Source organism: Haliotis rufescens, unplaced genomic scaffold (assembly GCF_023055435.1).
Source record: "Haliotis rufescens isolate VD_foot unplaced genomic scaffold, xgHalRufe1.0.p SCAF_6, whole genome shotgun sequence".
Taxonomy (NCBI): domain Eukaryota; kingdom Metazoa; phylum Mollusca; class Gastropoda; order Lepetellida; family Haliotidae; genus Haliotis; species Haliotis rufescens.
In genome coordinates, this window is record NW_025964334.1 from 30,644,131 (window position 1) to 30,666,649 (window position 22,519).

Consider the following 22,519-nt stretch of genomic DNA (forward strand, 5'->3'; position numbering starts at 1 on the left):
CAACATTCACTCACACACCCCTGCATCGCTAATGTATGGAATCCTAGAAGGGTCATTGTTGCGTTGTCGCGCTTTGCTTAATTTGGACACTTTATATTTGTTTTTATGGGGACGAGAACGCTACAATGTCCCTTCCAGGATTTCATATTAATGGCACTGTTTTACCGGTTGAAGAGAACGTAAAATGGCTACATCATGCCTATGCTATTCAAGGCATGTGGCCATTGAAGTTTGTTTGTTTGTATGTGTGTTATATAACGCCGCACTCTACAATATATACAGCCAGCTGTATGACGGCGGTCTGTAAAAAATCGGGTCTGACTTTCCAGTGATTGACAAGCCATGGGCATCGAACTACGCAATTAGGATACGATGTCATGCATCAACCAAGTCAGCGAGCCGGAACTCCCGATCCATCGAGAACATAGGTTCCTGGGGACCTACAATCTTATCCGGAATCCCCACGAGTAGTGTCCGATGAAGACAAAGCTGGTAAAGGTTAGATGGCATCCGGGCCCAAGTAGTTTGGCAGATCAAAACTGACAGTAGACTTTTGAACATATAGGTGTAAAGAACATGTCGCTATCATTTTATTTCTTTGTAGGTGTTTGCACATGTCGCTATTAAGGTTTTTTAAAAAATGTCTTTGTTAGGTCGTCATCATTGTATGCCTTTTGTAGGCGTTTGAACATGTAGCCATCTTTGTATGTCCTCTTGTAGGTGTTTGAAAATGTCGCCATCTTTGTATGTCCTTATATAGGTGCTTGAGCATTTGGCCAGCTTTGTATGTCCTTATATAGGTGTTTGAACATTTGGCCATCTTTGTATGTCCTTATGTATGTGTATGAATATGTCGCAATCATTATTTTCTTGTGACAGAGGCAGAACAAAAATGAAATGTTAAATGATAGGTATTAATAGTTTATTCAAGAACTTGATCAACCAGTAACAACAGAAGACAATAATCTTGCTGATTTAAGCGCGAAATAAAATCACTGTTAAAAAGAAAACCTTTTTAAGGACTCTGAAATTGAGCGATTCAGCGGGTACATGTACATCTTGCAGCGAGCGCTAGTTCCATTCTGGTACAATGTTAAGTTGTTAAGTGTATAAAGTGTATTCAGATAGGAATGTTTTGGAGCTTCAGTGTAGTTGTCAGTGGTCATTTATCAGCGACTACAGGTCACCAGCGCACCATCCTGGTGTCCACACCCCTCCCCAGTTCCTGGGTTTACCGTTAGAGTCAGCGGCTGGGACGTGGGCAGGGGTAAATGTGGCACTCAAGGTATCTAGTTTGGCCTTCAGCTGATCCACCAGGTCCGGGAGCCTCCTCGACAAGTCTCTGCTTTCAGTCGGATCGGCTGCAATACACAAGGCGATTGACATTAACTATGGTATCGCTTTTCTGCCAGTGGACAGAAAGTACGTATGTTACAGTTAGGGTTACATGGAGAAGGATGCACTGGCCATTGACCATTCGAGCTTTCCTCCCACATTAAGCTGACACGCCGTGATATAAATGGAATACAAACACATATTTATCTATATATACCTTATATGACCGATGGGTATTATGCAGGTAAATTAATTGCTGGGGTGACATGGTCATGACAAATGGTCATTTGCCTTCGTTGCTGTCACCCATCAAAACGCTATCCATATTCAGGATCCGTTGTAAACATCCGAGGCTCCTGATGCTGTAGTCATATTTGACAAAGCAGCGTCGTAATTCAACTGCAGCGTGGGACGCGCCCAGGTATATATGTTTCCCCTATTTCCATTAACGTGTGACCCGTGAAGATCCGGGGTAGAATAGGTCTTCAGCAACCCATGCTTCCTGTAAAAGGCGACTATGCTTGTCGTAAGAGGTAACTAACGGGATCGGGTGGTCAGGCTCGCTGACTTGGTTGATGCATGTCATCGATCCCAATTGCGTGGATCGATGCTCATGATATTAATCACTGGATTGTCTGGTCCAGATTATTTACAGACCGCCGTCATATAGCTGGAATATTGCTGATTGCGGCGGTAAACAACAAACCAACCAACAACCAACCATTAACTTGGATAAAGTGAGCGTGTTTGCTCTAACGCCACTTTGAACAGTATTTCAGTAACACCACATCGTACCAGCTTAATGAGGGGGAATGTCCGGAGTGAGTCAGGTCTTACACGCTTACCACTTGGGTGAAACACAGAAGCACGCATAACCTTCTGACAACCTTCTGACAAATTAAGGGATGCAACTCTGTACATTTTATTGCGGCACTGAGGTCACTTGGCCATCCGTGCCATCGGATGACAAGCTTGACTCTTGCTCAGAAGTTTGATTAAGCTTACAACATTCAAGGCCTCAGTAAATCAGTGACAAGAATAATGTCCGTTGCAATTCCCTATTTTGACTTGTACCATACGTCCCGTGTTATTTAAGTTGAACAGTTGACTTGCCTTTGTATGTGTTTGTGATGGCTGTCACCGATGGGACAGGATAAACTCATCTTTTCTCGAACATCTGTTATCATAACTATTTGATGTGATTCATAAACACATTATTATGATATAGTCGGAATCGTACAATCGACTCTGCTTTTTGCAGAGATCTCTTATGTAAATGCAAAGGGTTTTGTCGCTGTTATTTATTTGGCCGTGGATACCGCTTTTGGTCACGTAAATGAAGGGATAACGATGCGCTCTCCAATCATCTACTGTTGTTTAGCTAACATTTGCCAACGCCATGGACCCCATTAGTTCCTGGTGTCAGGTAGATTTGTGTTATTGGTAAGCTTTCGGGATCAGCATCAAACAAGTCTTGCATCCCTCTGATGACGATGTCCATCACGAGGATACTAATTGGGCACGTTTAGAAATGACTGTGTCATGCAATTGATATTTGTGTTAACATAAGGCATATGTAAAACATAGGCATAAAAAGAAAACGTTGCACTTTCACTTTAAGGCTCTGCGTGCGTTCATGGACGTTATATTGATTTCAGTAATCATTCCATGTACATTTTGTGTGAGTTTGTGAACTTTACATGGTTTGCATCCTCGTGAATTATGGAACAATGTGAATGGATGTCTACGTTTTGAGGGTGACAGATTATTTCACTCAACATATGCATTTTAGGGCGAGGCATATTAAAAGAGGAAACATGGTATTTCCGTTACCGTCGATGTCAAAGAGACGATATTTAACCGATGTCGCTCTGTTTCTCACGGCTCGCCGGCGTCTGTTGGTGAGTGGGACGTCGTAGATGTCACTTTTGCTACCAGGGCTCCCTTTGGTCAGCTTGTAGGACCCGACCCTGTCAGAACAGCAAGATGAGTCATTATACATAAGGCGGTGGGGTAGCCCAGTGGTTCGCCCGCCACACCGGTTCGCTTCCAAGCATTAGTACATCTATGCATAAAGATTCAGAGAGATAACTTCAACTTTCTAACCATCTTTGTGTCGAGAATAATGTTATTTTGAGGTCAAATAGCCAATTCCCTTCCACTGATTTACCCACCTGAACTAGAAATATAGGAGACCAGTGAGACCGCCTCATCTGTTTCATATTTAGACCTACGCATAAAGATTCAGACTGACAAAACTCTTTCCACAAGTCCGTATGACGAAAGGGATAACTTCAACATTCCAATAATCAACTGTCACTTTATGTCAAGCGATTTCCAGCAGCTCTAACTTTTGGTGTCTACATTTCATAACGATGCTCTTTCTATGTATGACCACCTCCGTTGTCCAGTGGTAGAGCGTTCGCCCGGAGAGCGAAAGGTCCGCGGTTCGATCCCCGGCCGCGTCATCCAAAAGACGTTACAAGATGGTACTTGTTGTTACCCTGTCTGCAATTCCTGGCCTATTTTGACATGTACCATTTGTTACCGTTTTTGTACAGGTGAACACTTGACTTTACTTTGCATGTGTTTGTGACGGATGCCACCGATGAGGCAGGATACGCTCACCTTTTTGCGAACATTATGAAAAGGGTTTTGTCACCTTTAGCTCAAAGAGTAGGGGCGGTGGTGTAGCCTAGTCGTTAAAGCGTTCGCTCGTCACGCCGAAGACCCGGGTTCGATTACCCACATGTGTACAATGTGTGAAGCACATTTCTGGTGTCCCCCGCCGTGATATTGCTGGAATATTGCTAAAAGCGGCGTAAAACCATACTCACACACTCACTCAATGAGTAAAGCCCATTTCGCACGCCGTGATATTGCTGAAATATTTCTGAAACGACGTAAAACTCAACTCAACTCACTCATTAGTTCGTATTTAAAAGAGATCAGTTTAGATTCCATTGATAGAAGTGTGTTATCGTCATATTACCAATCTATATAATTTGTTTATATTACTAATATCGGTATTTCATTTAGTGATATGGTCAACTGATTTGATGATATCAGTAAAATATATCTAAAAGCAATACTGTGATATAATGGTAGTTATCGTACTGTATATAAGATGGTTACGCGATAAATCGCAAAGAACGAAGCGTGATTTATTTCACGAGAAAACATTGTTCTATCATGACGTCATTTCTGGTGATTCGAATATGCGCTCGCAACTTGATAACGTCATATCGTTATGTTTTAGAGGGAAGTGTCTCGTAAGCTTCACCATAGATGTAGCTGGGATACGCAGCTACATGCAGTGGCCGAACAATCGCATCCAAAAATGGGAGAGATATGACAATCAGTATTAGGAGAAAAGGTACAGATAATCGACGTGAGGATTGTGAGAATATGCGGATAACACCAAACTTAATCAACCTGTTCGTAAAATGGACTTGTCCGACATTTCCGAGGGCGGGTTCAATTCAGGGAGTCATCATTTTAAAAAATTGGGTAAATGTTTGTAAAGCATGTACATTTTATCAGCATCCTTAGGAGGGTGATGTTGATATCTTATACAAGTAATAAACGACCCGTGGTTGCTTATCGTACAATAAAACACCCCATGGTTTATTCTCCCTGCAATGTTTTATTGTATGATAAACAAATCCCACTCATCGTGTATTTCTTAAATAACATATTAAAGTCACAAAATGACTGAGCTATTGAGGATGTGGCGCTCACTCACTCACGGCGCACTAACCTGATGGCTGCAGTGTTCTTGATCTCGTCAATATTGTAGACAAACTCTGTTCTGGCTGACGCGCCCTGGCTCTTGATCATATCCCACTGACTCACACCGTCGATGTTGTCGCCTGAAACACACGGGGCAGACATGGCATTGCAGTATTTCAAGGTAGTCTTGTTATGGAATCAAAACAGGTGGTCGTTTTTTACTTTTTTATGACAGCCATTCCTTGGTGGAGTAGCTTCGTGGTTAAATCGTTCGCTAGTCACACCAAAGGCCCGGGTTCGATTCCACTCGTGGTTAAAAGGAAAGGTTTTTGTCACTCTTTTCACGTGCACACTGTATAGTAACAAGTGTAAGCAAATACAAGACATGTTTAGGTCTAAACGGAATACTCTTTTTGTGTGTTCTATATAAACACGTTTAGGGTCTAAACACATGAAAATGAGCTATCGTCTCACAGACTAGCACCACCTAAACAGAACATCCCCATTATCTGAACATGTTTAAATTCTCAACACGTTTAGAGTTTAAACACGTTGATAATTTAAACATGTTTACGGCAAAATGCACTTATTGTGTATTATCCTAATCATCTAAATATGTTAAGAATTTAAACTTGTTTAAATATAGTGAATTTCATAGGGCGTTAAGTCAAATATCATGAACAATAGATATAATATAAAGTGCAATTAGACGCGCAAATTAGATTCAAATGCACCTGCATAACACATAAATCCGCCAGGGCTTACAGCGAACTTGGCACAATATCAACATAAACATGTACAAATAAACCAAGCAAAGTTAATGGTGACTTCGAAAAATGACATTTGTGACGACACCAGTCTCCGTAACACAGGTGGTGGCATGAAGATGAATGTTCGCATTCCACACAAGTTTAAATAGTGGTGTGACTAATAGTATTTACATCATACCGGAAACGGGAGATGACAATGAACGTATATCTGATTTACTACGATAGACCCCTAGCTTTTTAACCTTATTCCAAACGTCTATATCCCTATACAACACTAAAAACGTAAAGAAAGCGCCACCTTTTTTTAAATTACCTACAATGAATTTCAAGAAGAGGGATATACTGGTCTTTGCCACATTTAGACCCTAATCACGTTTAGCTGTTAAACACAATCCCAAACATGTTTAGGAAAAAACGTGTCAAAATTATGGGACAAAGAACGCGTTTATGTTTGTGTTTAGGATCTGAACACATATTTTACAGTGTAAAACACATGCCATGGTGTCCCCACTGAGATATTGTTCAAAGCGCGGTAAAACCCAACTCACTCACTCGCTTTACAAAACCAATAGTTTCGCCTGATAGATATGGAATCGTCCGTACATTATGCGGTACATGTAAAAGGTTCGAGGCAACGAATGTTTAACGTAGTTGCTTTAATAAGCATTTGATGGTTACATTGGATGTGGCAAGACAGATTGTAGTCTAACATTTAGTCTCTGAAATCGTATATTACACAATACCCTTCTTGACTCTAAAAATTAAAAAATCCCCTTTGCTGATTACTAGCTAGAGCTGGCAAGACTTTTGTATGCGTTTCTAGATTTTTTTCATAAAATAAATATATTCCACAGTCATGGTGCAGGACTAGACAGATAGTGGTATATCCAATAGACGGATGGCTGTCAATTGGGTAATATCAAGGATCCATTACCAATGGTTTTAATGTGGCAAATGTCAACCTAGTCCTAGTAAATGGATGTTAACAACACGTGTAAGTCGTCTTGAGTTTCCGATAAACCATTGGTCGCAAGATTTAGGCATCCTAATGTGTTTGACGAAGTAAAACAGCTCTTCATCATTCGTCAAAAAATCGGCAATGGACATGGTATCTACAAACTGCGCCTGTCGCAGTCACCTCGGGCTTAGATACAATCACTATGTCACCATGGTAACCTTTCATGGCATTTTGTAAAAACTGTTAGCACTGTATCGCTGTCCTTGTATCCATTAAAACGATGTCTCCAACAACAACATGATAAAAAAAAGCGACAAAACCTTTCCATATTCAAAAGAAATCTCTGCCAAAAGCAGAGTCGACAGTACGATTCCCACTATATCATGAGCATGTTTTTAAGAAAACATTTCAAAGATTGATGACACCATGTGTTTGCGAAAAGGTGATCGTATCCTGCCCCACCGTCGGCACCCGTTACAAACACATGCCATGCTGTTCCGTTGTTTGTATAAACACCAGTTCACGTGCACAAGTGAAGAAAGTACTGTTTCCGGCCATATAATTTGCATACTTATGCCATTGGGGTATGGCATACCTGATTTTAGTCATAGGTTTATGAAATGGATAAATGCTTGAGTAATAAGATAAATTAATGTGGTGCGAGCGTCCAACAGTAATAAACAAGACCCGGATATCTCTGATCCTGTGACCCCTATGTGTTTGAACATTCACGATCCAAGTTTAACAGCTTGGAAAACTCTTTATGGTTTTAACTGCTTTTCCGGTTCATTGTCATGTGGCTTTTAAATCCCAGAGAGGACTTTAAACTATATGGACATGTCCTTTCTACTGTTTACTGACTTGTGATGAAATATGACAAGATTCTCTTTAAAATATCTCTTATCTTACTTTGTGAAACTCCAGCGACCTCCAAGAGCGTTGGGTACCAGTCGACTGCGTGCAGGAAGCTGTGCACGAAACATGAATGTCTTTCAGTGAGATTATATCTACCAAATAAAATCTACATGCACAATAGGGTGGCCCATAAGTACGGTTGCGCATAAGGGACATGGAGTCTGTTTTTCAATATTTTGATATTTCACTTACATTTTCATTTTAGTTTTTGACAATTTCGCTTCACTTTTCAGCGATTCAATATCTTCTTTATACGTGATTTATCACATGTTTGTATGACAAATCGTGTTAATTTGCAAAAGGTTACGATAACAGTAAGTGAAATATCAAAATATTGAAAAACAGACTCCATGTCCCTTATGGGCCACCGTACATACAAAGAAACGTGTGATTTAAAGACGTCTGTTCATTTTCCATCATTCGTTTAAGGTTTTTTTTTCTTTCTGAAGTAAGTATTTATTATTAATAAAACAATACAATTAGTTCGACCAGATGCAAGCGCTGATAGACGTCTTTTATTAAATATAAACTTAAAACATGTTAATCTTATAATGTATAGATTTTGTGTTGAACTAACACTGGCGACTGAGTGAATATTGTTTCAAGCCGCACTAACAGTACTGCAGCCAATCACGGCTAGGTGACGTTGACGGTTAATATTAGAAACTGATTATGTTAAAGGAATGTCAAAATGATTTATTCTCAGCCCCGAGCTGGATAGGTACACATCACTCCATGCTTGTCGTATTACCGACGACTTGGTGATTTCAATGTGTCCTGGCCGTCGTATACCGACGGCGTGGAGCGTTGCTCATGATATCAATCACTGTGACTGACTGCCGCCTAAAACACATTCACGATCGCTCACTCCTTTCTCTCCAAAATTGTGTACCATGAGTCTTGGTCAAGGGTCACAAAATATTATATCATGATGTACACATAGCCATCGAGAAGGTTTGAAGGCAGAGAATTCCACTGTGACGTATTGAGGTCACGTGTTACTGTGCGTCTTCCAGCCTTTTAGTTTGACTTAATGACTATCTTTAATTTATAGATTAAACTCATCGATATGGAACCTAGGCCAGTACTCACTTTGACTGGGTGTATCCCGTGACGTCTAGATGAGTCTTACTGTAGACGAACGCCGGGGTCCTCACCCCACCCTCCCAGTAGGTGGACTTGCTCCCCCTTAGGGGGTAGTTGTTTCCGCCATTGTTAACGTCTCCTCCATTCTGTTTGAGATAACAAACAAAAGTGTGATACATACTTAGCAGCGGTTCCATGCATATGTTTCACTGGTGTTAAAACTCTGTTTACATATATCTCAGGACAATGTAAATGCACCTGCAGCAACCTTATTAGGATTGTGCTCTTATATTCGTACTTCGATTCTCTCGAAATACGGATAACTCGATCTATCATGTAATGGGTAGGGCTTTCGGCAAGATAAAACAAAAGGATGGATACGGTATCCATTTACAGATAAATATGCTTATATAAGGCCGGGTAGGAACTACTTTCAGTGTTTACAAACAAACATGGCGTCGCCCTTCTCTGTCGGTGATCGAGTCAGAATTAATTAACCATCAAGGATCTGGACAAATTACTGGGCCTAATTTTATCAATATAAAAATAATAGTACAATATTCCAAATTTATTATCGTAACGTAATGCCAGAACAGACAGACCTTAAACAATGGTGACGTGGGACAGAAAAAGCTAGAGTCACTTCCCTTTGATAAAGGGCAATTACTGACCTTCTGACGTAAGGTATATCAATGCGTACATTGCATGAAAACTTGCAATGTTTAGGTACCGTTAGTGAGAGATGAGAACAGGTTTTTCGACGACAGAATTTAAGAATGACTTTATAGTATGATAAAGAGGTTATCACACTTGTGTATTTTGGGATGGTTAATATCACGTGTTAGGAATACACAATGTATATAGCGAATTAACTTTATATTTATGGAGGGTTATGTTTTCACTTCATTTGAAAAATGACTATGTATTGGGTAACCCATGTTTAAACAGAAGTAACATTAGTTAAGGTTTTCACAACCTGTGACCTCTCATTTGAATGGTCTAAGATAGGCGACCTATTTACCCATGTGTAATTAATATTCCCAAAGGAGAACCGTAAAAATGGTTCTTGTCGCCATAGTAGCATGGGAGATAAACGTATTTAGAGCTCGGTTCCCAATTAAGAAAAGAGGTATCTAATCTACCGTTAGACTACCTCAAAGTTCAAAGCACAGCAGGTTTTTCTCCTCATAAGGTTCATAATTCAAGTCATCTAAAAACGTAAGATTTATGACGTGTATCGACTAGGTTTTACCTTGAGTGCACGCACTATACCCGTGTTCGTGGGTTTCACCAACGTTGTTTACCGTTATATAACGGACACACTATTCACAGCAGGGGTGGTGTGGTCAAAACGTTCGCTCGTCACACCGAAGGCCTGGGTTCGATTCCCCACATGGGTACAACGTGTGGAACCTATTTCTGATGTACCCCGTCATGAGAATTCTGGAATTTGGCTAAAAGCAGCGTAAAACATTACTTACTAATCTTTAACAGAAGACGAAGTTCCAACTTAGTCATTCTTCTCTCACAATTAAAACATGTCTGTAGATGAGTCTTGAATTTGCATAATTACAATAATTCTAGCTCCCTCGGTATACGTACGTCTGAAATGAACACAAGCACTAAATTGTCCAGGAATCCCTTGTCCTCGAGAGCTTTCCTTATCCGACCAACGGAATCGTCCATCTGGGTTACCATACCTGCAAATAGGGGGTGACAGCTTAAATAGAGCGATGACCATAACGATTGGTTGTCATACCAGCAGGTCGTCAGTAGAGAAACATCACCGATTTACGAAGTTCTGATGTATTATCCTCTCTGAAGAGAGATTTATCTTCTCTGTACTTGCCACTTTCAGTTGTGAAAACTGAATCAGAAAACGTATGGTGTGGTGTCTCCATTCAAAGACCATGTTTCAGGGGTAACTAAACTAAACTAAACTCACTCACTCACTCACTCACTCACTCACTCACTCACTCACTCACTCACGCACGCACGCACGCACGCACCTTACCTTACCTTACCTCACCCCATCCCACCCCCACTCAACTCACTCACCCACCCACTGAAAGGGATGCACTGTGGGTCTCGGCACTCTCACAAACCTCAACCGCAGTGGAATTGACAAACTGTGATTTTAGACTTGACGACCGCTGTGTGGAAATGTTTATCTTACCGCTGTAAATACGACGGTTATCGTTGACGACGCTGCTGTACTGAGCCTCATATGCAGGATCCGTCTGCACAAAGAGGACGCAAGTCATTCACGCGGACATACTGCCGTCGTTATTCAACAAGTAAAATATGAAAAAAAGTATAATAATCAAATATTACGTGATCTTACATTCATATTAGTATCAAAGCATATACACTATCAAACAATGGTATTAAACATGTAATGATATTTGTCCTTTGAACGTACATATTACGGTTCTACCGAAGTTAAATTGCTCTAGTATATAAACTTCTATGTATATCGTAGCACGGCACATATCAGTGTATTAATGATAAAAAAACCAAAAAAAACATTTCAGGGTGCTCAGTATACAGTAACCAGTGTATGTATATTCATCAGTGTAAGTACAGTTGTGAATGTGTACAGTATACGGCGTATGTAAACTAATCTCTGTGTGTACAGTAATCAGCTTGTGAACAATGAGCGTCTGTACAGTAATCAGAGCGTGTACAAGAATCAGTGTGTGTATGTATTCAGTATAATTACGATAATCTGTGAATGTACGGTAATCAGTCTGTACAGTAATCAGCGTGTGAACGGTAATAAGAGTGTGTACAGTAATCATTGTGTGTTCAGTATCAGAGAATGTTCAGTAATCAGTTTGTGTTCAGTGAAAAAGGTGTACAGTAATCAGAGTGTGTTCAGCATCAGGGGGTGTACATTAAACACTGTGTACAGTAATCAGAGTATTTACGGTAATCAGAGTGTGTCCACTATCAGAGAGTGTACAGTAGCTCACCTCGAGGGGCGTGTGTGCGGCCTGGTAGGCGAGGTACAGGAACATGGGCTTGTCGGGGTCCTGGCCGTTGATGGCGTTTATGGCTATGTCAGTATACGCCTCCTGGAAATAAAGAGAAGAAGCTGTACTCTTTAGTAGTAGTAGTAGTAGTAGTAGTAGTAGTAGTAGTAGTAGTCGTGGCGACAGTAGAAGTAGTGGTAATAACAGTCTCTGTAGTTCTAGAAGTGGTAGTGGTAGACATTGCAGTAGTAGTAGTAGTAGTAGTAGTAGTAGTAGTAGTAGTAGTAGTAGTAGTAGCGGCAGTAGTAGTAGAAATAGTAGTAGAAGTAGTGGCGTTAGTAGAAGTATTTTTTAATAGCAGTCACTGTGCACGTGCATGCGCTTCGCTATATAAGTTCAAATAATCTTGTACGCGACGTTAAACCCCATTTCACCCAACCTCAAATTCAAATTGTATTCAAATATATACTGCATGTACGTAATTTTATATATAAACTAATATTTCACACTGTTGTCGTGAAAAGCCAAGAATGAAAAAAGCGAAGCATGCAAACAAGAAAACAGCGTTATCACTCCCCTCCGCCACAGACCACATGAGAATTAGAGTGTTTGTTCATACAGTAGTGAATAACATGGAAGTTAATGTTACCTAGAAGAATCCTAGAAAGCCTCAAGAAGGGACAGGTACTCTGGTCGCTTTGTGTCATGTTATGTTTTGTTTATGTTAGGAAGAAATGATTACTTAATGATTTTTAGTCTGTTGTATTCAGTATCTTAACTTACCGTAGAATGTATGCCATCATAAGAGTGGTCGACGGTTGTGTTGATACGGAAATCAAAACCGTTACCTGGAATACAATGATAATTTTCATTCCGTTTCAACAAAAACAAAGGGACAGCGCGGTAGCCTAGTAGTTAAACTAACTATAATGCATCATTATTTTACTTTCAGCATGCATCCTCCCTACTTCAGTATCATTATGTCTGACCATTTAGTGGGGTAGCATGGTCGTCAAAGCGTTCGTCACACCACAGGATACCATTTTCTGATTAAATTCTGTTTTCTATGTAATAAAGCCCCTCTCTCTTTATATGCACTTAGGATCCATGTAGTCACACCAAAATACCGGGGTCAGTTTTCTATATGGGAACTAATACGCCTATGTAACACATACCTGGTGTCCCCAGTCTTATCATAGCCCATGGAGCTTTATTTATAAATATTTTTCGAGTGATTAAAATTTAAGAAATGGAAAAAGTTACACTTAAATCTGAGACCTGACCTAAGTCATATCCGTAACAAGACTTAGGGCTACGGTTTTTCTTTGAAGTGGCAAGAATAGAAGTCTTCTCGATTGCTTTTAGTGGCTTGATAATATTCTTTACCCTTCGATGCGGCTGGGAAAAGTAGTATAGTCCAGATGACAACTCTACAGTGTACAGGGGAAGTGAATAAAGATCTTGCAAGGTGATTATTTATTTCAATCCAATCTGTGACAATCATGTCATATTCGGGCATCGATTCACAAATCGTTAGACCATTGGAAATCCCATTCTCAAACAAGGACTTGTAGCTTCAGGACCGTGGAACAAAGTACCTTTGTGCAGAACGATAAATAGAACAATGTGACAGATGTCCCGTTATTAAGTGTCTTGTTCGTTCATTTCACCGGACAATGACTACCGTTAAGATACCGTTAATGAAGTCATGGCTGTAGATTACCGGAAGGACACGCTCTGGGACTGTTTTTATTATTACCACATACAGCTGTTTGCACTTATCCGACTGATAATGCACATCATTAAGGCAATATGTTTCATGTATAGAGGAGTGACACATATATAAACCCATGTGTATCTCTTTGTCGTGTGAATAGGTAGGTAAACAATAAACACAGATGTTCCACTCAACCATTTATCTGTCGCATAGCGTCAATCTTGCTTCCACGATCGATTAATATTTTGTCCAATATATTTCATATGTACATTATCAATCCCCTTCCTGAGATTATGCGCTTGTATAATTGTTTGTATGGCAATTTGAACAGATATATTAAAATACATTATATTTAATTTGTCAACTATCTAATAAGTTTATCTGAATTGAAATAATAGCCAAATATGCTGGACAACGTATACTCATAGTAAATAGAAAGGGAACAACTTTGTAACTGTGTGTTAGGTTCCCATTTAACTGTGATTCTCGATTATGCCAGATATTGTAGAGCAAGATCCCATTTCAATATCTTGTTCATGGGTGCACGGGTGGCCCAGTAGTTGAAGGAGCCGTAATTCGCTTTGCAGAGTTAACCGTGACACGGACCTACAAAAGTGGGTTCGAATTCCAGGTTCGTCCTGATTATAATCATCGCGATTTCCCAGCACAATACCCTCGCTCATGATGAGATCACCAACGAGGTGGAATATTGCTGAGTGCGGCGTAAAACAACAAACCAACAAACCAACCAACATCTAAGACCTACATTATTTCGGGCTCTCCTCACACACTGAGCTTACACGCCGTGAAATAACTGAATACTGTTCAAGGCGGCGTAAAATACAAATCACTCACCATCCTGCTCATATGGCGCATTAAAATAAACAATAAATATACTTATTTACATGCAGTGATACCTCTTTAAGTCCTGGAAATCCGTAGAAATTATGTCAGGTTCTCCGTAGATCGAGACAAACGAAATGTCCATATAAGATCCAAATGCTATTTGGCATTCGGATGAGAATAATGTTAAATCGTCTTAAATTAATATCGAGATATAGGAGTTCGAGATAAAAAGGTTCCATGTCTCACATTACCATTCATATGGTCATAATGTCCAGCCGAACCACCGAGAAGCCCTCCGGAAGTGTCGAACCCTCGATACGTAGGGGTGTAAGTCCAGTTGCACATCCCGAGGTGCCACCTGACAGAAGGGTAGTCAGGTTAGTCATCGGCGACAAAAAAAGTTGTGGTGGTTAGGTCATTTAAAACAAGGGAACAAACCCAGAGATTTCTACTGACTAATGACTTTATTAAAGTTTAGTGATAATCCAGTTTTTAAAAAAACAAACCAAGATCATATTTCTTTCGTTTCGCAATTCCTCTTTGTTTGTGAAATTAAAAGCAAGGAACTATGAGGTTAACGAACCAGATGCATATTTTACATTGATGACAAGAATTAATATGATTACTACAATTTCGCATCATGTAAAACTAATCCTTATGTTTGAATATTCATGAGTTCAGATACTGAGACGTTTAAATAATCGCTTTCTGTTGTTATTTTGTACTTTCACATTGTGATTAGGTTTTATGCCTCGAGTGCTCTTACAAGATAATGTTCCTGCAGAACATCAAAGTTCCCCGCCATATGAAATGTCTCAGAACCAAAACAGACACCCGCAACCACCTATGACTCTCAAATGGTCGGCCCTATAAACGCGCACCTGGTGCAACCTTTAGACACCCGCTAATGAAACAATAAAATACAAATGTAGAATGATATGCGTTGACTTATTCCGAAATGCCGGGGACGATGATGACAGTTGTTAATTTTGTATTCCGATGTATCCTGAAGAGGCTGACGCCGTTCTATTCATAAAAAAATCTGGTGACCAAAATACCGTAGCTGTGTAATCCCGGCATGGAAGATTCAAGTGTGGCCCAGTTATCTAAGTCGCAACGGTTCGATTTGCAGAGTTGTGTCCCTTTAATGTGCCCGAAACCTCCCAGATCGTGGGTTCGATTAACGGTTTTAACGTCTGTCTGTGACCTGCATCACTTCGGGCTTTCCTCCCACATAAAGCTGACACGTCTGATACTACTCAAAGCGGCGTTAAACCCAACTCACTCAACGCAAGTCCCGATCTCCGAATACACAACAAATTAGACAGAAATGAGCCTCATCCAGGTGCTCGTCTACTTACTTGCCGACCATGTGTGTGGTGTAGCCGTTATCGTGCAGTTTCTCAGAGACCGTACTCTTAGTTGTTGTCAAAAACGAGGGGGTGTCACCTTTGATAATTCCATGCTGAAACAAATAAGGTTAAGTCTTAGCATACAGTTCAAACAATCTTTATTCCTCATTTAATGACGGTGGGTAGCCTACTGGTTAAAGCTCGTCACACCGAAGACCCGGATTCGATTCCCGACCATGATGGATGCAATGTGTGAAGCCCTTTTCTTGTGTCCCTCGCCGTTGTTGGAATGTTGCTAAAACCATGCTCATTCACTGTTCGGCAATTGTCCGGGATTTGATCACAATAAAACATATAGTTCATTGAAACAGTTGAGGCATAACTGAACGTCGACTGCTGTGTAAGATCAACTACGGATATAACGAACGTCAAAGGATTTGAAAAATCAGTTGGTCACGTCCGCAGTCAACATTCACTAAGCGCACATGGTGGTGCCATTGGTCTAGGTTAAGGACCAGGATTTACGCCAGTCGCACAGCTACGACAGATTTGTGAACACGTACCCTGATCTAATCTGATTAATATCAGATCGTTTCACCTTCTTATACGATGTCACTGTGTGAAGATCTGACGTAACCTTCTTTGGGGGATGCTTCCATTCAGCTTATTAGCGACTTACCTGTGTGTGTGAACGAAGCAGTTAGATCAGCATATCTGATTTAGATATATCGAAAGCGAATTATAATCGGGGAATCCGAAAGCATAATAATAATAAAATAAAACATTGTTGTATTATGACGTCATTTCTGGAGATTCGAACTTGCGCTCGCAACTTGATGACGTCGTATATTGGACGACATTATTTTTTAGAGGGACGCGTCTAGTGAGTTGGGCAATGTAGATATACGCAATGGCCGAACGATCGCATCTAAAAGTGCAAAAAATATGGCAATCGGTATTGGGAGGAAAGGTACAGATAATCGACGTGAGGATTGTGAGATTATGCGGGAAATACCAAACGTTACCCACCTGTTCATAAAATGGACTTTTCCGACATAGCCGAGGTCGGTTTCTATTGAGGGGATCATAAATTACGGATAGATTTTATTAAGGCTTATCATCATCCAAAAAGAGGCTGTACATACTGTTCCATATACGAAATAAACGACTCGTGGTCGTTATTTACCGTACAATAAACAACTCCCATTCGTCATTCATTTTTTAATATTGTAGGGTTTTTTTAGCGCCAAGGCATATTCAACCTAAAGGGTGTACTATTGTGTGTATATCTGTGTTCTGGGGGGTTTGCTTTAAACTCATATCGAAATTTCCGAATCGAGGTTGTAAAGAAATGAAGCCGAATCATTTAAGGAAGATGACATGCGATTGGTTCAAGAACTCACGCAACCTTCATTTTGATTGGATAGTCGAGTCGCTCAGGGTTCACATGACGCGACCTCCCATGGAGGTATCCTCCGATTATCACGCAGAGGGGATCGCATCGGCGGAGTTAAAGCTTTGATTAAAATAGATTTGACCCTGAACACTCAACGACTATGACGTCAAGGTGGCCTAGTTCGAATCCCAGACTTCCCCCCTTTCTCATCCTTTATTTGTCAGCACCATATCCGTGCTCATTGGTCAAATAAAAGTGGTGAACTATACTATTCAAAAGAAGTGTAAGAGCACACGATTTTGACTATATGATCATATGACTAAAGTTAATGTCTCATCTTTTGAGTAGTATATCATTTCGGGCTTACCACCCAGTTTGCGTTCAAGGCGACTTAAAAAACAAATAACAAAATGTCTTTGCCTGGTATACCACCCGTCAGCCTACATATCTGTACGCGAGGTTGTTTATAACCTACCTGTAGTCCAAGATGATATGGGTAATAGCCAGTGAGAAGGGCACCCCTTGTTCTGAAACATCACAAATTACTGGATAATGAATAAACACTGATTTCTCAAGATGAATAAAAGCGACCCTTTCCGTAATCACATGTCATGTAATATATTTCTTTTCTAAATGACAAATCCTAATAAAAGTCGACCAATCGAATATCAAATCGGCCCAAACTCAAGGAGATGCTATCTGATCTGATCTGATCTGATCGACCACTGCATCCAGTCAATGTGCAGTGTGTTGAGAAGATCAGCAACCCTGCAGGGTCCTTCGCTTGGATGAGATGGACTGGCCTGAAAAGTGAAACAGAAGGCTTTCTGTTTGCTGCTCAGGACCAGTCACTTCCCACTCGAAACCATCAATGTGTGATTTTGCATCAAAATCTAAATATGAAATGTAGATTATGTAATGAATTTAATGAGAATGTCCAACACATTGTTAGTGGATGCCCAGCTTTGGCACAAACACAGTATCTTAAGCCACATGATGGAGTGGCGCAATCATTTTATTACCGTCCTCGCCATGCTTGTGGTTTTGACACAGAGGTCCATCCATGGTACGACCCGGAATATGTAGAGGGCGATATGATAAATACAAAAGTATTTTGAATAGGCCCGTATACAGCCTCAGACGTATCCAGGCCAACAAACCTGATCTTGTCCTTTTTAAAATCCAATGAAATTATTTATATTATTGAATTTTCTGTCACTTTTGACACCAATGTGATTGACAAGATTCAGGAAAAACATGGCCAATATTCAGACCTGGTGTTCGAAATGTCACGCATGCATCCCAAGTACCAAGTTGTCAGCCTCCCCATTGTTCTCGGTGCTTTAGGTTTGGTACCTCCCAATCTGATGACTGACATTGGGAGAGTACCCGGGTTTGCTACCAGGAACACAGCCCTTCTGACAATCTGGGTAATGCAGAAGGCTGCAGTGTTTGGGAGTCTTCACATTCTCCGAAAAGTTTGACTAGGTAGCGCTCCCTGGGAGAAGTTCCATTCGCTTTTTGGGCTGCGTGTAGAGGGGGCAAGGGCCCTGAACTGATGATGAGCCTAACCAGCCTGACTGCCAGGATCACCCAAACCCTCTTAGCTGTATTTTGTATTTTAATCTGTACATTATGCTAATATTGATGATAATAATAATATAAAAAAGCGGCTAAACGTTTATCATTATCATGATATTAATCATGATAAATAAAACATTTCCATAATCATAATGATAAAAGCGACAAAACACTTTCAATAATCATAATAGGAAAAGCAACACAACCTTTTCAGTAATCATCACAAAGATGATAAAAGTGACAAAACCCTTTCCATATTCATTATAATAAAAACGACAAATCCCCCAAACCTGCTATTGTTACTGCTTCAAGATATACATTTGTTGCCACAACACAACATTCCTCCACCATGTTCTTTTAACGTAAAACCAGGATGTATTCAGCTGGTTTACGGACCACCTCCGTGGTCTAATGGTAGGAGGCGCAGGGGGATCGAACCACTGAACATTCGCTCTACGGGCAGGACGTTACAGGCAACATACAGGAGGGAGCATGGCCATCGAAATAACTATAAACTTGCCGTGTCTGTTTATCTAGTGTTACTTGAATATTGTGACCTATATGTGTGCTAAATGTACATCTGTTGAACAGAAGAAACAATATTTTCGCCCTCGTGATCTGAAACTTCGGGCTCTACCCATCATCTTGTTCACCAAATACGATGGCTAGCCATATATCTTTTCACACACATCCTGGATGCCGCAGTATTCGCCGCAGGATCGATTCCCCACATGGGTACAATGTTTGATTTAATTATAGTTCCCAACTTACGGAGAGCACACAGGCATGACGTAGGATGAGTTGAGGATGACGCCCTGGCTAGCCAGATCCTGCAGGTTTGGGGTCGAAATGTCGGGGTTGTTCCAGCTGACGTCATTCCAGCCTTCAAATGAAAAAAAGCGCCATCAATAAAAAACGTTGTGAAATGAAACTATCATCATTGTTATCATGTACATATATGTACCGAAGGTCGTAGTGATGTTATGCCAAGGTGTGTTTATACGTCATTCGCCCAAGTGTCTCTATAATGTTGCCAGCTGATTTCTGCTTAGAACTAGGTTGTCTTCAGTCAAAATAGAAGGCTTATTATGCCTTTGTGAACTATACCACAATGTTGACTGTGCTGCAAAACAGTTATCAATAACTTTCTTCAAATAAACTTTTATACAAAAGTTGAGCGAATTTGGTTCTATTCAAGATGGCTCGAACTGATATAAAAGAATGGGCTACTTATTATTATTTGACTGAAAGTGACAAATGCGGCATAAACATCTACTCACTCATCCCTTTTACAGGTACATTACCCAAAGGTGGTCGCAGGTTATGACCTAGTTCTCCTAATTACCAGGTCACTCCCTCTCTTTTTATTCTTGTTTTAACGGCTATGATTTCTCTAAGTCTTTTGACGTAATGAATGACAGAAAACACAAAAGACGTAACCACAGCCGCGACGTCAATTTCAGCTTCTGTGCTGTCCCTGAATCAACACCTTCTATAATAAAGAGCCTGTGAGGCGGTGGGTTTGCCTAGTGGTTAAAGCTTTCTCTCCTAACGCCCAAGGTCCGGGTTCGATTTCCCACATGGATACACTATGTGGAGCCCACTTCTGGTGTCCCCCGTCGTGATATTGCTGGAAATCTTTGTTAAAAGAAACATGAAACCCAACTCAGTGAGTAGTATTGGATACACCCTGTCGTAACGAATGCCACTTTCAGTTTATCTTTACGTCAAGTACGTGTCTAGTCATGCAGTCAACCTATAATTTGGGGAAAAAAACCACTAGCATTTGACTGCACCCAAGTCCTCCTATTGGTATTATTAATACGTACCGTCGATGTGAAGTCATGTGCATCTCGGTAAACTCCCTTCAAAATGACCCTTAAGCAGGGGACAGCTACCATTAAAGTTACATAAATATAAATAATATTCCTATCTATACAGAAACGCGCAGCACTGCCTTTTAAGCCAAATGGAATTTGTTTCGGTAGATATTCGAGACTCCTGGAGTTGACTTTTTCTTTACTTTGTTGCCTCTGCAGACCTTCTTTGTATCTTTGTTGCCTCTCCAAAAACGTCACTTAAAACTCTTTTGCCTCTACAGAACTTCACTTAAACTATGTTGCCTCTACAGAACGTCACTTAAACTCTGTTGCCTCTACAGAACGTCACTTAAACTTTGTTGACTTCAGAGAACGTCACTTAAACGTTCTTGCCTCTCCAAAACTTCATATAAATTCTGTTGCCTCCAGAGAACGTCACTTAAACTCTGTTGCCTCTACAGAACTTCACTAACACTTTGTTGCTTCGACAGAACTTCACTTAAGCCTTGTTCTTTTACCTTGACAGTCATTCCAATGGTAATAAATCTCAAACAAAAGGAATCTCGATCTTCCCCCAAACAACACCTAAAGTATATACAATGTTGGACATTCAACATCGAAAGGCCAAAATAATGTAACTATGACATGTTTCTGCCTCACGACATGGACCGTAAATATCGACTCACTCTATGTTACATTCTCCAAGGACCAGCAGACAAATACAATCGCTACGGTCGCTGCCTGGTTTATTTACAGGATGAATAAAACCATATTCTAGTCATATGACAAACAGTCATGCTTCCCACGACTCCGTCGACAGTACATGTACAGATTACTGTTGCGGGGGCTATCAGTATTTTCATCGCTATTTTGCGCTTGACGCACAATGGAATTTCTTCCGGCGGATAATCGGGTCTGGTTGTTCTCAGGCCTTGACGTTTTGTATTTGAATACTTTTTAAAAATATGAAATATAATAAAATGACTCCCTCCTAATTTTATTATATCGAATAAAATTCTATTAATCTGTTAACTGTGGCCAATAAAGGGCATCGGAAGTAAGAACTGATGACGCACATTAGACCCATTTAATCATCTGTCTTTAATCCCGCTATCAAAAGGTCCATTACAAAGACGAATACAACAATTCGGGGTGGGAGTAGTGGATGGGGTGGAGGTGTTGCGTACCAGGTAATCGGTGTACTGAACGTAAATCTGGGACAACGCCATGACTAAACCAATTGTTGATATATTTTCAGATGTGAATATGACTTAATAGACGACACACCCTGTGGACCAATTAATCACACGGTGACACAACCAAAGGGACCAATACAGCATTCTTTGATCATGACATACGGTGACATGGAACTACTTTAACTCGATTAAAGTTCTGTATATAATATGTACCTTGATAGACTCGGGAGAATCCTTTAGCCTATTACGTACCAGCACAGCAGTGGGTTACCCTTTTCGTGAACCCCTGGTGTCCTCACTGAGTGTCAGCGTTCCATTCATATAAGTCTCATCACTATTTTACCTTCACGCCCAATGGATACTGTTTCGGCAGATAATCGAGACATATTATTCCCTATATTTCAAATATCTCGGGCAAAGTGAACTACAAACATTTGTTATCCCCGAGAACTTCGAGTTAAAGAGGTTTATATTTGGTAGATGAGTTTAAAGTAAACAGCAAACATTTAAACGGAAAACAATACACACCTATCTTGTACAATACGTCGTTACGACCTGATGTCTTCATGAATACACACATATTGAGTCATGCGTAGTATTAAATCAAATACATTACACAACGATCCTGTAAATAGTTTTGTATAATTGTTACAACATGATATCGTTATGACTATTTGGATATACTTACCCAAATCATCAGCAACAATCAACACTATATGAGGAGGGTTCGCAGAGCTGACGCTCAGTGCGGAGCAAACGACGAGCCAACACAACTTCAACATTGCTGTCATTATGGCGACTGCCTCGCCTGGACGATCCAGTTATATACTACAGGCGACT

At 40.4% G+C, this 22,519-nt stretch overlaps 1 protein-coding gene across 1 annotated transcript; it reads right to left on the reverse strand.

Moving 5' to 3' along the window:
- Positions 1-905: 905 nt before the first annotated feature.
- LOC124117779 (arylsulfatase I-like) lies at positions 906-22,519 on the reverse strand. The gene is made up of 14 exons (XM_046479788.2): positions 22,368-22,519; positions 19,435-19,546; positions 17,558-17,609; positions 15,696-15,799; positions 14,586-14,692; positions 12,555-12,619; positions 11,772-11,873; positions 10,973-11,036; positions 10,399-10,496; positions 8,803-8,942; positions 7,705-7,763; positions 5,096-5,207; positions 3,169-3,305; positions 906-1,361 (listed from the first exon to the last, which is right to left on the reverse strand). The coding sequence occupies exons 1-14, from the start codon at positions 22,468-22,470 to the stop codon at positions 1,177-1,179; spliced, it is 1,440 nt and encodes a 479-aa protein (XP_046335744.1). The 5' UTR covers positions 22,471-22,519; the 3' UTR covers positions 906-1,176.

Excerpts from the sequence above, each read along its gene's own strand:
- LOC124117779 (XM_046479788.2), bottom strand. The coding sequence starts at position 22,470 with ATGACAGCAATGTTGAAGTTGTGTTGGCTCGTCGTTTGCTCCGCACTG. Across the intron at positions 15,800-17,557 it reads CATATCATCTTGGACTACAG|CATGGAATTATCAAAGGTGA; the intron begins GTAGGTTATAAA and ends TATTTGTTTCAG. Across the intron at positions 14,693-15,695 it reads ACCACACACATGGTCGGCAA|GTGGCACCTCGGGATGTGCA; the intron begins GTAAGTAGACGA and ends CCCTTCTGTCAG.